General features: G+C 52.3%; 1 protein-coding gene and 2 non-coding genes across 3 annotated transcripts; all 3 read right to left on the bottom strand.

Annotated features, from left to right (window-relative positions):
* Positions 1–3,982: 3,982 nt before the first annotated feature.
* On the bottom strand, positions 3,983–11,857 carry RPL3 (ribosomal protein L3). Its single transcript, XM_076337547.1, has 10 exons — positions 11,806–11,857; positions 10,250–10,442; positions 9,464–9,632; positions 8,435–8,570; positions 7,015–7,201; positions 6,454–6,614; positions 6,061–6,162; positions 5,464–5,559; positions 4,844–4,963; positions 3,983–4,099 (listed from the first exon to the last, which is right to left on the bottom strand). The coding sequence occupies exons 1-10, from the start codon at positions 11,806–11,808 to the stop codon at positions 4,055–4,057; spliced, it is 1,212 nt and encodes a 403-aa protein (XP_076193662.1). The 5' UTR covers positions 11,809–11,857; the 3' UTR covers positions 3,983–4,054.
* LOC143156003 (small nucleolar RNA U83B) lies at positions 4,509–4,598 on the bottom strand. The gene has a single exon (XR_012994556.1). It is a non-coding gene; the product is annotated as a small nucleolar RNA U83B (small nucleolar RNA).
* On the bottom strand, positions 6,804–6,896 carry LOC143156002 (small nucleolar RNA U83B). Its single transcript, XR_012994555.1, has one exon. It is a non-coding gene; the product is annotated as a small nucleolar RNA U83B (small nucleolar RNA).
* Positions 11,858–15,869: the final 4,012 nt, after the last annotated feature.

Genomic DNA, 15,869 nt, shown 5'->3' with positions numbered 1-15,869 from the left:
GAGGTGTCCCTGTGTCCCTTAGGGAACCAGGCTGGATCCAGGCATATGCCTTTTCCCACTTCAATCCTTGCGTTTGAATTCGATGCTGCACATGCTACCAAGAGTGCCGCCTGGCGTCGGGGTGCTTTGGGGCTTGCGGGGGGCTGAGCCTCGGTGCTGCCTCTCGAGCAGCACCTGGGAGTCCTGGGGACCCTGGCACAGCGGCTGTCCCCACTGGGAACGGAGGGCAGCCCCACACCGTGTTTTGGGGAAGTTGGGAGGCGGTAGGAGATAAATTTAGTCTTCCCCACTGTGCCCGGTGGCTGCCGCAGAAACACATGATTCCTCAGTGCCGCGTTGGGGTGGGGGGGATGAGAAGACTTCCCAAAACTCACGTGGGCTCCTGTAAGCCCAGCCAGGGAGCAGCGCTGCACTGGGACCACTGACACCCAATGGCGGGGAGGCCATGATGGCTGTGGGAGCTTCAGCTTTGGCTTTGCCTTGGCACAGGGAGCTCGGGGTGCCCGCGGGTCTGCGGTCCCAGAGCAGGGCTGCCCACCACCCCCTTGCCCCACGCAGGGAGGGCCTGACCTCCATGGGGACACATCTCCCCGCCGCATCCATCCCCCCCCAGGTCCCGCAGGCACTTCTAAGGGTTGGTGAGAAGCCAGAGAGTTGTCAGGTACGAAAGCAGTTCTCGGGCCGGGGGGCTGCAAATCAAATGCACGCCACGCTTGGAAAAGCCCAGCGGAGCTGCTCCGGCAGAAAAGCCACTGTGCGGCATGTGAACCCGGCTGCGGCTCCCCTGGGGCACCTTCATCAGCCCCTCTCCCCCATAGAGCATACTTGAAGCTCCCTGCCTGTCACTGGGATCAAAGGCAGGGGCCGGGGCGGGAGGCAGGGGTGTCAGCTGGGCCACTTGTGAAGCTGATTGCGGGAGCCAAGACCTCCAACTTGAACCCGCTTTTTTTCCCCCCCCAGGCATCCTTACATGCTTCTAACATCTCCGCTCCAGCGTCGCAGCTGTGTCTTGTTTCATCTCTGGCGAGGGAAAGAGGCAGTGCTGGAGCCAGATGCACCCCGGGAAGGCTGGAAAAGCGGCCCCCGCCCCCCCTGGAGCACCAGGTCCCAGCCCCTGCGCCGCTGGCAGCTGGGGAGCGCTGGGTGCCGGGGGTGAAACCCAGCCCCACATCCCAGCAGCGGCCCTCCCGGCACCAGCTGGGACGGGGAACGTTCCCACGGTGCCCGGCCCTATTTCGGCAGGGTCAGAGCTGTGCCTGTCCTCCCGCAGCTCTCGGGTTGGTCCAAGCATCACCAGGGCACCGGATCATTTCTGAGCGGGCAGGGAAGTTGTTGACCATTTTGGAGCAGGGAAGGTGCACTCAAGCAGCGCCACCACGGCACTCAGGGAGCTGCAGGGGGTGAGATGACCATGCTGGAGAGAAAAAGCTCAATGCTAAGAGAAGGTGGTTTAAAAAACCCCATAAGCCACCCTAAAACCAGTTTCTGGGCTCTCAGGAGCTGCTGGACCAATGCGTGACCTGCACTGATTGCTGCCTGTTGCACTGGGGACTGTCCCCAAAACAGAGGATGGATGCTCTGCAGGAGCGGGAAGGCTGGGAGGATGAGGGCTGCCGGGCAGACCCAGACATTGGGAGCGGGAAGCTTTCCTGAAGCCAGCTCGGCATCCCCCGGCTTCACCCCCCACCCACATGGCTTGGTGGGGAACTCCCAAGCCTCGATCCCAGGAGCTCCCCAGCAAAGTGCCTGGGCAGCATCACAGGGCTTCAGGGAGCTCTCGGAGGGGCCAAGAGGGACCACGTAGCCCTGGGTGACCTGGCCTCAGCTAAGCAGGGTTTTTCTCCAGCCCAGCCCCACCAGCAAGCCCTTGGGGACAAGTATCCCGCACACCATCTGCAGAGGGAGGAGCGCCACCTCCTGACATTGGGTGTCCTCTTGTCCCCAGGATTCCAGGCTGCAAAAAGGATTAAAAGCCACTTTTGTGGGTTTTTTTCCCCCCCATCCAGTGTTTTATGAGTCAGCAACCACTGTTTCAAGAATAAACAAACCCAAGTCTGGCACTGGGTCCCAAGCCAAAGCAGCTCCTCCTGCTAGACATGCACAAAGCATCTTCAGCAAGGACAGCGTTTCTTCAGGACTGCTTCCTTCTACTCAGGTGCTAATGTGACTAAGAATTCCCTCCGCTACCATTGCCACTTCAAAATAGATTCACCAGCTCCCCAGCCTCCACTGGAGCCCTCACCACAGGGTTTCATTTGGTAAAATGAGGTGCTTTTATGGATTTTCATCAAGGTGGCACATGGCTCATCACAGATGCTCATCCCCAACACCTCACCACTTACCCCAATAATCCCAGTTCCCCCTGACAGGCCTGACTGGTTTGATTGAAGCAGCAGTAGCAGACAAGGCTGGCTTAGAGCCGGGCGCTTACTAGCCAGCTAGCACATGTGGTTTAAAATGTCCATCTCTGAGCCAAGCAAAAAGACCACCTAAGGCTCCCTAATGGACAGGAAAACCTCAGTCTTGAGAGCTGCTCGTAAAACCATGGCTTCAAGATGGACCGAGGTTGGAAGTTCCACTTTCCTGCATTGGGGGAATACTAATTTAGGGCTCTTCTCTACCTACCTGCTGATTTGAGACTTGTGGAAAAAAAAAAATAAAATAAAATTAGTGGCGAGACCTCTCTTGTTACACTTGGCTGAAATCAGGCAGCAGGTTCATGTGTTAAATGAGGCTGACAGGGAGCCAGCCAGCTTGCGCAGTCATCAAGTCTGGTTTCTAGGGAAACAAGGTAAATGTTTTTCCTCCTTCTTGCCACCTTTTAACTCTTAAAAGGTTCTTACAGACATCACCACAGGAAATATTTTCTACATCCACCTTTCCCCATTTCAATTAGAGCAAAGAGCATCAAACTGGGTCCTTCTCAGAGCAGCACTACACATCGGTGCGTAGATCTGGAGGGTTATTGCCTCAATTGCCGCCATGTCTCCAGTTATGGTCAGTGAAGGATACACACCCGCGCGGTTATCTAAATTTACATGAGCCTCAGTCAGGCTATGGCCCGAAGCATGAGTGATCTCACTATTGCAGCTGGAGGCAGACAAGCGTTCGGGGCCGCCGCTGCCTTTCTTGGTATAACGCCTCAGCTCCCGTAACTGCAATGCTTCGGTCAGGACTGGTGCTATACACGGAGCCGGTCCTGCACACAGGCGCGACGTCTCATCTGCCCTTCACTGTCGGACTCGGTTGGGAACACCGGCCAAACCGTCTCCCCAGGAGCTGACGGGAGTTATTTTGAGCCACGTAGTAACGCAACACCAGCAGCACTCGCAGCTCTCACCTCCTTGGAGGGTGGGATGCAGAAGAGCCACCCTCCTCCCCTCCCAGGCGGGCCCCATCACCAGGCAGAGCCTTTCAGCAGGGACGGGAAACGGATTCAGGAATACCGAGCTGCTGCAAGGTGAGAGTTTGTCATGTTACCTGCTGCCTTCTGCTGCTCTGAAGAGCAGCAACAAATCGCATTCATTTGCAAACTGTGCAGGTTACATCCCGCCGGTCACACAGAAACTGGAGGGTTTCCATGGCAACAGCCAGCATCAGCCACCTACCTAAAACTTAGTGATGTTTCGACCATCTGAGGTAGTGTCATTAATTTCAAAACCTGTTTGAGCCAAAGGAGCTCTCTAGCCACCCAGCAGAGGATTAACATGTGGAATAATATCTCAGTAACTGCAAACATGTTTAGGGCTCCTGCTGCTTCACTATTTCACACAAACAACCAGCGAAGCCTTGCTCTGCCCCAAAATCTTTGCTCTCCGAGAACAGCAACGGCAGCTTCTTTCTCATTACAGGAACCCTGCTATGAGTTGGATGCTCACAAATTTGAGCTTTACTTGCTTCTTTGGTTTGGTTGGTCCCACGCATAGGGCCTGCAGTGAGAGTACCAGACTTGACACAGCTATGTATAAACCAAGAGGCAAAGTTAATTTCTTTAAAATATTTATTTTTTGGTCTGAGAGCACACAGGCCACAGGACACAAGACCATTCCACACATTAAGCTGTCTCCTCTTTTGCAATACGATCTTTCTTGAGTGGTCCCTGAAAAAAAAAATACAAAGAAACTATGTAAACAGCAGTCTGCACCAAAGACCACATCACACCCCAGCTACAATGCTGTAATTTCTTCTCTTGCTGCAAAGAAATTGAGGCAAAAAAAGCCCTCAATGTTGCAGCCCGTTGGAAGTCCCAAGCCCCATCCCCACAGCTACAGGTTTCGGGGGAAAGCTGAACTTGGCACAGCCACGCTGCACCAAATCGATGACTTCATATGTAACAGAGAAGAAATGCTGGTGCCACCTTGTGGGGAAGCTCCTGTGCAGCCCCCAAGCAGCTGAACCGCTCTCTGACCGGGCAAGGACCTCGCACCCAGGACTCCCGACTCGCTTTCTCCAGCGAGTGACAAACTGAGAACGCCACCCACAGCCCACTGTGAGCACCATCGTCCGGAGCTGATCTCAGAAGAAAAGCAGTGCAGAGCCACTCCCCACGGGTGTCAGATACTGCTCAGCGCTTGTTCCACCCCTCATCACCAAACAACTTGTGCCCAAACATGGCAACACCCCTCAGGCACCAAGCGCTGTCACAGGGGAAGCGAAACCCCAGCCCCCCCTGCAGTTATCACCAAGTTGGCAGGATGAACCGTCTCGACTGAAGCTACACACTTCATTTCACAGTAATTTTGGCCCTGTGGCAGCCCAAAGGTCAAGCTACCAACTGCCATTAGCTGAAAGACAATACGGAGATACGCAACACAAAGCTGCCAGCTTCAGAAAGTGTCCTTACCATGAAAGCCTTCTTCTCCTCAGCTGTCTGGAAGCGGCCGTGACCAAATTTGGAGGTTGTGTCAATGAACTTCAAGTCAATCTTCTCCAGGGCCCGACGCTTGGTCTGCACAAGCAGGGACTACAAGAGAGATGCCAGGTGAGCACGCAGCAGCACGCTTTCAGCCTGCCAGTATGCTGGCTACTTCTTATCACCTCCATGGCTAACACCTCCTAAGTCACTCTACATTTCAGCTGCTACTATGTGCAATGCACACTTGCTGATAAGCCAGCCTGCACCTTTGGCCTTCAAGGCTGAAGACCGGTCAGCTCACACCAGCAGGCGAGCCCAAGTTTGCCTGCCAGCGTCCTTACAGTCCACGAGAATTCTCCACCCCAAAGCATGTCCTTACAAACTGACCGCGACTGAATTAACCAGGGAAAGGACCTCACACTACTCCCGAGGTCATTAAAACGAGGTGGGTTTGTGTGCGTGTGTCCAACAGTCTTCCAACAGTCTTCCAGGCTTTTCTTTCTAGCTGGCTACGTGAATCCCCACAGCAGCAAGCAACACCTGTACCAGAGGCAGCGCAGCTAACTTAAGCTGTTCCAGCCCATTTGACAGCAGGCTGCACTACTCACCTTGCGCAGGGTCAGGACTCTCTTCTTGGTCCCAACAACACAGCCTTTCAGCATGATGAAGTCATTGGTCACCTCACCGTAGTGGACAAAGCCTCCCTGAGCAAGGAGAGAATAGTTAGTGCTCTGTATAAAGCAGGACCAGTCATCACATCTGCCTACAGCTCGATGTTCTCACAGCACTTTGGGTCTCGGCCATTCCCACATTCACTGAAATCCTGTTTCCAATATTACCTTTCGCTGGTCAAGTTTCCTGATATGACAATTTACTTGCTGCTGTAAGACTTTTGCCAAGAACAGCAGCAACAAGAAGAGGCTGACAAAACAGCAAAAGCTGCTCTCCCTGCTAAGTTAGTCCTTATTTACGAGTATAATTTCTAGGTTTGTAACATCCCTCTACTCTATTGCCACACATCAACTGCAATTAGCAAGTTACACAAGTCAATACTGAGAATGACTAAGCAACACCACCTCCCACAGCAGCGGAGTTCTTCCTCAAGAGCTCTTCATTCAATCATTTTGCATCTTGTACCAGGCCAATTTGCCTCTTAAGATTGCAGCTCACAGCCAGACTCTCACCACACAGCTGCAACAACTCACCAGAGGGTTAATGCTCTTGTCAGACAAGTCATAATCAGTTGATGCATTGTTTTTGATCAGCTTTCCATCCTTGATTTGGTAACCCTGGCCGATCTTGTAGATCTAAAAATGTCAAGAATTTCTACTTAGCAAAAGGTAGGAGAAAGGGCCTGTCATCAGCCAAAATGCAAACAATTCTACACAGGATTAGAGAAAAACATCTGTTGCACTTTGAAAACATGTGGCCATACAAGAATTTTATGGTTATCCAACATAATGGACTATGGTTACTGCCCCCAGGATTACACTCAAACAGCAAAACTACCAAAGCAGAACTCTCCACTCTATTCACTATCATGCAGCAAGTGGCCTTGGCCAGCTCTCGTTTCCTCCCAGCAGTTGAGAGACACAAACCTTCTTATTGATTTCTGTCCGATGGTGATACCCCTTCTGACCAGCCCGGGCCACAGAGAAAGCCACACGAGCGGGGTGCCATGCACCAATGCAGGCCACTTTGCGCAGACCCCTGTGAGTCTTGCGGGGCAGCTTTTTGGTGTGCCAACGGCTGGTAACACCTGAAAGAAACCAAAGCAGTGTTGCCAACTCTTGTCAGGCTGAGATGTCACCTAATTGTTTAACCAGAGTTTAAGCCACCTTTCAACAAAAGGGAAGCCCAGACCCAGCATCCCAGGAATTAACCACATTTCCTGGTGAAGCACCCTACCCCTGAACCACCCACGCTCCCTCCCCGGCTGTCCCTGGGCTGTGTTCTCAGAAGGAAGGCAGCATGGAATGACTCCTCACGGATGTCAGGCGCTGTGCCCAGCGCTCATTCCATGGTCTCATCATTGAACCGTGACAGCAGTATGGATTTACCTCCTCAGCTCTTAGCCCACACACTTGTGAAAACTGAAGGCTGGGATTTCATCAAAATCTGTATCCCGATCGCAAAGATGAGAACTTCCATGTCTTTACCTTTATATCCCTTGCCCTTGGTGACTCCAATGACATCTATCATCTCATCCTGGGCAAAGACAGTTGACACAGGCACCTGCTGTTCCAGCTTCTCCCGGGCCCAATCCACTTTCTCAGCAACAGTGCCACCATTCACCTGGATCTCCATCAGGTGAGACTTCTTCTGCCTCAGGGGAAGCAAACGCATCTAGGAAACAAAAGATAGAAAATTTAGCTCCTGCTCTTCCAAGACGGACCTCATTAACGAGCCCAGTACCTTTCCAGTCCTGGCCTAATCTGTTTTTCTAACTAAACATATTTTCCAAGATACACAACTTCAACATACTGAAGTAAAAGGCCCTACACTAAGGGGAAAGGCCGTGTTGTGGCTTAAATGACAAGTCACAGTATCTGCACGTTATTCACCACCCACAGGAACACAGAATTACACAAGTGTCTCTAACCCCAGAGCCTCCAGCCAAACTCTATCCAGGAAGGACAGGAGATAACCAGGGGCAATGGTTTTAAACTGGAAGAGGGTAGATTTAGATTGGACATAAGGAAGAATTTTTTTATTATGAGGGTGGTAAGACACTCAAACAGGCTGCCCAGACAAGTTGTGGAGGCTTCATCATCAGAAGTGTTCAAGGTCAGGTTGGATGGGGCTTTGAGCAACCTGATCTGGTGAAAGACGTCCCTGCCCATGGCAGTGGGTTGGACTAGATGATCTTTAAAGGTCTCTTCCAATCTAAACCAAGCTATGATAAGCCTGCTACAGTGAAGGACACTTTGGGTAGGGTCACATTTACAGTTACTTCTACTATATTTACCACAGAGGGACCGATACGAGTATTAACAGCTGCAATACTACCTAGTACAGGAAACAAATTCTAGTAAAACTAGCAATGTCATAGCTAGACATCTTATTGCACTTGCAGCCAACCCAAAGATTTACTTAAATCTCCCAAGAAAGTCTGGCAGAGCACTGATGTTGAAGGGAGACACCACCACACCACTCAGCAATACACCTCCTCCAGCTGAGCAACAGAAGCCACCAGAAGCCTGAGTGTTTGCAGTCCCTACAGAACACAGCCTGAAGTGATGCTGACCACACAAACCCCAGAGTTCAGTGTTCAGCCTGTTAATTAAGAGAGCCCAGGTCTACATGGTATCAGCACAGGACTGAGTCCAAGAAATTCCTATTATGGTGCAGTCTCTTTTGAACACTGCTTCAGAAGATGGCCAGTGGTTGCCCTCAAGGCTCCTCAAACATCCTGTGAGCACATGCTTTGTACAGAATGAAGAGTACTAGTATTTGTATCATGCTTAGTTAGCATGAGGCTGCAGGGGAGGGCAGAAATCTCCCTACAGAGATGGATCAAGCTTTATGCTTGCTCTCTTAGTTGTTTCCACTGTACACTTCAGTCCTGCAGATGCTTACCTGAGTGTGAGCCATGACTCTAATAACCTGGCAGTATTTCTTCATGCTATTGAAATCTTTCTCCAACTGCTTTTTGCCTTCCTCATCTTGCCATTTCTTGCAGTATTTGGTGAAGGCCTTCTTCTTGGACTTGTGCCTTCAGGAGCAGAGCAGAGACAAGGTTTGGCTAAGCCCTTCATCAATCCCCCCCGGAAGTGGGGACGAGCGGAAGGAGCTGCCACCTCAGCTGGTTTTGGCTCATTGCCAGCTTCTAAGGGCTCTTTTCCACTGGCAAGCGGAGCCTGGAGCTCATCAGACAAAGGCAAAGTTGCCAGAGCTGAGCGGAGCTGCCATGAATTCCAAAGCACATTAACATTCACAGTACAGAAGACAAAAGACTGTAGAGAGATGTCAAACAATAACAGAAAAAAGATCTTTAAAGCAATTGTCAGATGATTGCTATCTGCTTCAGAATACCGTGATTTCCCCCCTTGTAAGCCCAAGCTATGCCTGACAATAAGGTCGTTACTGTAACACCCCTGAGATCATTATTGCTCTACTCTGACATCTTCTCAGCCTGCAAAGTTCATAAACAGGCTGTAAGCTCTAGACACACTGGAGCCACACTTGGGCAAATGCACATACGTCCAGTCACAACAACAGCGCCTGGAACAGTAATCAGAAGTAACACTTGTCTTCCCCTTTCCTGAGAAAACAGGGCTACAGTCAGGACTCGACACTCAACAACAAGCGCCAGAGGCGATTTCCTTATGTCCGCCCGTCGAAGTATCATCACGTGTAGCCTGTTAAGGAGATCTCAGGCAAAACCCAACACTGTCACCCCCATGCCAAGAAGGGCGCTAATGAACATTATGCTGTCACCCTCCCAGAGCCATTCCTGCAGCCTATCCCATTATTAGGCCAGTTCATCAAGGCCAAACACTAACTGCTGAAAAGCCTCTTCAAAAAGCTGTACTAGCATAACCTGCAATCCAGCAGAAAAAAATAAACCATAGCATGATTAAGGCAACAAAAGCCCTGCTCGCTCACCAGTTCTTGTAGAAGCGACGCTTACACTCATCACTGATATGCTCAGCAAATATGGTCTTGAAGCTGCGGAGCCCGCGAGGAGTCTGCACGTAGCCCACGATACCCACAATGACCATGGGAGGAGTCTCTACTATAGTGACTGCCTCGACCACCTCCTTCTTATTCACCTCTGGATGAAGACAGAAATACAGCACAATTAGCACCAACATCAGCTACTAAACGTCATCTGTTCTTTCTCACTCACAAACCCTTCACGTGACAGGTGAAACGACTCAAGTTCTTTTCACAAAGGCAAAGACAACGCACGGTAAAGCGACTAACTCCAAGTTATAATTTAATGCCTTGCAAAAATCTGAGGCTGGCTCAGTAGGAAGCACAGACAAAGCCTGATAGGCAAAATGGGCGGCAGCAAGTAACAGAACTACATTCAGGACTCGACAACCAGCAGAAAAGCGCCAAAGGCAATTTACTTATGTCCGCCCATCGAGAAGAGGGCATCGTAAGTAGCCTGTTACAGTAGAGCTAAGCCAAACCATCAGGTGGCTGCGCATCTCGGAAACAAGACCATTAACCAAACAGCCACGGCTAGACATGAAGTCTGGCTGCTGGGACATCACTCGCATTGAAGTGGGAGGGGTTTGGGTGCTTTATACCCCACCCACTCAAGGACTTCGAACAGGGTGAAGTCAAGCCAGGACTAAAATCCAGAGCTACTAACAAACAGGTGATCTTTTGCCATTCACAAAGAAAACTACCTCCTCTATTCACAGGAACATGAATACGTACTGGATCCAGGTCTGTCGACTTCACGGACAATGTGGGTCATGCCAGCTTTGTACCCCAAGAAGGCAGTGAGATGGACAGGCTTGCCAGGGTCATCTTTGGGAAAGCTCTTCACCTTGCCCCTGTGCCTGCTACTGCGCTTGCGGGGCAGGAAGCCCAGAGACCCATGCCGTGGAGCTGAGAACTTGCGGTGAGACTAGAGAGAGAAAATAAACGTTTAGCGCTTGCTACAGAGATTCACTTATAGCCACTTACGGGCCCAGGCCAATTCTCTTCTTGCCTTGAAACATGAATGCTGTGTCTATACAAGACATTTTGCATTCTAGAAATTCTTCTCGGTATCAGATGTTTGGCTTCTGAATTCCATTATGTTATAAGAACATAATCCTCGTGCCCCAACCATGTCCTTCCCAGACTTCCTCAGCATCCCCTTCCCTTTCAATCTTATTAAAAGACATCACCAAGTCCCGCTCCAGTTAGGGAACCACACAAGCTGTAGTTTGGCAACAGCACGCCACCAGAATTTCAATGCACCCCAGAAGCCTAGAAAATGGAGAGGCACCGATAACTTTACAGTATGTTTCAGTGACTCAATAACACTAGGAAAATAAGCATTATAAAAAACAATTTCCGTTTGAAAAGCTGCAGTAAAAACAGTGTTTTAACATCCACCTTTGGGTCGGTCGCTTTGGGTGGAAGTGCAGGTTTTTTTCTAAGATATTCTCCTCAGCTACCAGCCCTGCAGCCTCCGCCAAGTAAGGCTGGGTTCTTTCCGGCAAACTCTCGGCCCGACAAAGAATTACCCACCCAACCTCACGTCCAGCTTTAAGAAGAATACGGTACAGCTGAACACGGAGCTCCCAGCCGATATTTAAGAAGCATCTTACTTTAAAAAAAAAATACTCGACACAAGGTGCCTTCAGCAGACAAAGTTTCCCAGCCCCAGAAAGGGCTGTTTGTTAGGGTTACGGGTCTTGCGGCAGGGCCCAGCAGAACCGAATTTTGACACCTAGGTAAGGCTGAAGGCCACCAGCACGATACCTTCGCGTGTCAGTGACATCACCAAACACGAAATTTGACCCCACAGACGAAAGGCGGTGAACGGCATTACCAGACTGGCCGCTCCGCGTGCTCGCGGCCCCCACCGCGGCCTCGCCGCCCCAGCAGGAGCGACCGACGCGGCCAGGCCTCACTCTGGCCGCGCTCCCGGCCTTCAAACGCACCGTGACCCGACGGCCGGGAGCCCTCTAGGGAAGACACCCCTCCTTCTAAAAACACAGAGAGCAAACCCCGCCGCGGGCGAAGCGCCCCTCTGGCGGCGCCCACCGCCACCCGCGCCACCGAGAGCCCCGAGCAGGCCCGGCCGGCGTCCCCGAGGCAAAGCCTCGCCCGCCCACGGCGCCTGCCGCGGCCGAGCCCCGAAATAAGCCCCGCGCCGCCTCCCGCCGGGGCCGGGCGCGGCGGGAGCGGGGCCGGGCAGCCGCCGGGGGCGGGATGGCGCCGATACCCGAGGGATGGCGCGGCCGGGCCCGGGCGGCGCCACCGCCGGCAGCACCCACCATCTCGTCCCCGCGCCGGGCCGGAAGGGCCGACAGCCGCCGCGCGGGCGGCTTTTATAGGCGCCCCGCCCCCGGCGACGCGCTGCGCAGGTGCGTGCCGCGCGCCGGTCCCGCGAGAGGTCGGTGGGGCGGCGCGCGCGTGGCGCTACGGGTGGGGAGCGGGGCCAGAAGGGTGCGCAGGCGGCGATGCGCGGGGGCTGCGCCGGTGCTGCCGGGCCACGGAAAAAAAATTACATGCAAAATACCTGGCGGAGTTTCTCGAAAATTTCAGTGCCTACACTGACAGGTCATTACAGATAATGTTATACGGTAGCTTAAAAAAGCAAAAGGAAAGGGAGGAATGTAATAAACCGCATGCAACTCCTGACATAAATGTTTAGCTGCGGTTCTTTATCACGTTATGCAAAACCGTAACGTCCCCGTGTCGTCGTTCAGCTGTGTGCAACGTCAGGAAGCGTCTCCCACTGCAGTCTTCCTCCTTGAATAGGCTAGATGTTTTCACGAAAATAATGTGCTTGTTCCAAGCTGGGGGCGAGCACCCGCCTCGACGGAGCATCCCAGTGTAACGCTTACCTGGTTTTATTAAATAGCTCTGGAGTCGTAGGAAGCTGTAATGACCCCTGACTCAAAAGGCGCTTGACAAATCTTCATCACAGTTTGCAAAAGATGTTAGGCAACGTGAAGAAACGCAGTAACAAAGAAAAAAACTTAATAAGGTAAAATAGGTTTCACTGCTGACACTGGCACCCATCACTTTTGCATATGTCTCAAAATAGGAAAAGACGTCAAATAACTTTTCTTTCATGCAGGGAAACGTTCTCGGGCCGATCGTGTGTTCTTCAGGGGCTGCGTCCTGCTGCGTATTCCCGCGGTGCTTGGTACAGCGCAGCTCCAAACTCAATCAGGGCCTCTGTGTGCTACCATTGAATTAATAAACAATAAAACCAATGTAGATGCTAAAGTTATGCTGTGAAAGAGGAACTGAAAATAAGACTTTCTGTGGAACCTGTCTGGAGCTGTTGTTATTCATGCTATTACTTCTCTTGCTCCATTTACTGCTGTTCTGGCAGTAAAACCCCCTGCCAAATCCCACAGGAACCCCGCCAAATCCCACAGATAAGCACTGCCAGGACCAGCCGTGTCTCTGGGAGATGTTGGCCTGCTCGGCCCACCTCGGAAACTCGCCAACACGGGAGCTGGCACTGGAGCATCTCTTCAGGGTAGGGGCGAAGCAGAGCTGAGGTGAAACCTGAACAGGGAGGGAGCTGGGGGACAGGAGAGAAGTTATTCACTCTCCCTCCACCGATGCCGGAAAATCAGATAGGACCCGGCTGAAGAAGCTCCCTCAGACTTCCCTGGATTGGGAACTGCGCGAGCACCCTTGCGGGATAACTGATGTGCTGCACGGCTCTGGCTGAAACGTCCCCTGAAGTGGCTCTGGTCCTCAGCCAGAAATCCTGCACCTCCTGGCCGAGGAGGGGGAAGGAGGACCATCCTAAAGGATCTGGAGTGGACCCACGTCTGAACGGCAGGAGAGGGTAACGGGGCCGGGCAGGGCTTCCCGCTTTGCCCAGCTGCCTGCCCCTTTGGGCTGGGCTGGCTAAAGACCAGATGAGGAGGTATCAAGAAAGCGATGCTGCGAGATGTGGTCTCTCCGAGGTTAGCATAGGGACAGACGCCCTCCCGGCCTCGCGAGCTGCGTACCCGATTTTTCACGTCTCTGGAGACACGGGACACACACCCGGTGGCTGGGAGAGCCAAGGGCTTCATCCAGCTCACGCTCCAGCATGCAAAGGCCTGTCCCTTTGGAGGAACGACTCCTGGCCGCTCGCTCAAAATGTCGGGGTGTCACGTTGCCTCTGGGTCAGCCTGAGAGCCTCAGCTGAGGTAACACGGGCCGAACCCAGGCTTCAGGTAACTGGCATGGCATCAGGCATCCAGGTGGCTGGCAAGCCTCAGAGCCCAGCCAGCTCAGCTGATGGCCACATCCTGCTACCTACAGCCCCTCTCTGGGGTGAGGATGCAGGACATGAGCAAAGTGAGGAAGCCGATGAAGCCGCCAGGTGGTTGAGATGGTGTCGTGGTTTAACCTCAGTCGGCAACTGAGCACCACGCAGCCGCTCGCTCACTCCCCCCCGGTGGGATGGGGGAGAGAATCGGAAGGGTAAAAGTGAGAAAACTCATGGGTTGAGATAAAGACAGTTTAATAGGTAAAGCAAAAGCCGCGCACGCAAGCAAAGCAAAACAAGGAATTCATTCGCTACTTCCCATCGGCAGGCAGGTGTTCAGCCGTCTCCAGGAAAGCAGGGCTCCATCACGCCTAACGGTTACTTGGGAAGACAAACGCCATCACTCCAAACGTCCCCCCCTTCCTTCTTCTTCCCCCAGCTTTATATACTGAGCATGACGTCACATGGTATGGAATATCCCTTTGGCCAGTTTGGGTCAGCTGTCCTGGCTGTGCCCCCTCCCAGCTTCTTGTGCACCTCCAGCCTTCTCAGTCGGTAGAGCATGGGAAGCTGAAAAGTCCTTGGCTAGTGTAAGCACTACCCAGCAACAACTAAAACATGGGTGTGTTATCAACATTGTTCTCACCCTAAATCCAAAACACAGCACTGTACCAGCTACTAGGAAGGAAATTAACTCTATCCCTGCCGAAACCAAGACAGATGGTATTGGATATATCGACGAGGTTACCTGTGGAAAATAACCAAACTGCTGAATAATAAGGTCCACCCCCACCACATCCAGAGGCTGAATAAATTGGGAGTAAGTAGATAATTTTGTGTTATTATAAGGAACATGGGCCTTAATCCACCATTGCCTGTGGTACAAAAGGAGATGCAAACACAAGGCCATGAAGTTGATGGTAGCCAGAGCTGGGTGGGCTGGAGCTTCCCACACACGGGGCACCTGGAGTTTGCCCTCAGGGTCTCCTGGGGCTTACAGAGAAGCATGTGTTTGACAAAGACAGCACTGTGGGGAGACTGGTGCCCCCAGGGATGTCTCCTGCCCTGCCTCCTCCCTCCCTGCCAGGGACCGCGGCACCACGTGGAAACCATCCAAATTCCCACCACAGGGATGCTGACCTGTAACATGCGATGTAAGTGCTGCACATTACAGTTATATCAAGTTACTGCAAACATTAATTAAACAGTTCAAGCAAACACCTACCTATAGAGCCAAATCCCGCCACCAGCTGCGCAGGTGTAACGCAGCTAAGCCATTCAGCGCGAGGAGGCTGGTTACCCAGCTAGCGTGAAATAATTAAGGAGGGCATATGCAAGTGTTAAACACGCTTTACCAACTCCCAGAGACCTTTCACCTCCCCTCCCCAACTCCGGTCCCTGGAGGTTAAGTGAAACCCAGGGCTGGAGGCTTTGCTAGAGGGACCCTGTGTGCAAACCTGCATGAAAAAGCCCGTACAGACCAAGAGGTGCTTCGTTGGGAGGACATTTCATTGCCTGCACTAACCTGGCAGACAGTGGGAAGGGAACCTATACAAACTGGAGGGCTGAGGGTCCAGCCGTGCTGGCGCTGCAGCTCATCTTCCCAAAACAGAGCTGCCCCATCCCTGGAAACATTCAAGGTCGGGTTGGACTGGGCTCTGAGCAACCTGGTCTAGTTGAAGATGTCCCTGCTCGTTGCAGGGGGGTTGGACTAGATGACCTTTAAATGTCCCTTCCAACCCAAACCATTCTATGGCTGGATGTGATGGGGAAGTGTCCATCCCCTACCTCCAACCTGCCCCTCAGAAGGTGCCCCACAAGGGACGAGGGATGGCTGCTCACTTTTTAGGGTGCTACTCCTAATGGGCGACCAAGGGTGGGCTTTAAATGCTCTTTTATCTCCCCCATACATTTGCCTCTAGCTCCTCCACTGAGCTCTTGAGTCATGGAGCCAATTCGTAGAGTCTGCCAAGAAAATGGATTCGGACTCGGGCAGAATGAAATGGTGCTAGAGGGGGGTTAAGCACATTCCCCACCCCACTGCTCTGCCCTTTGCTCTCTTGCTGCTAACCTGACTCTCTGCATAGGTGTGACCTGGAGGCAAGCAGGACGTAA

The sequence above is a fragment of the Aptenodytes patagonicus genome, chromosome 1 (assembly GCF_965638725.1).
Source record: "Aptenodytes patagonicus chromosome 1, bAptPat1.pri.cur, whole genome shotgun sequence".
Classification (NCBI taxonomy): domain Eukaryota; kingdom Metazoa; phylum Chordata; class Aves; order Sphenisciformes; family Spheniscidae; genus Aptenodytes; species Aptenodytes patagonicus.
The sequence above is the reverse complement of the archived record's forward strand: the minus strand, read 5'-3'. Positions and strand labels throughout refer to the sequence as shown.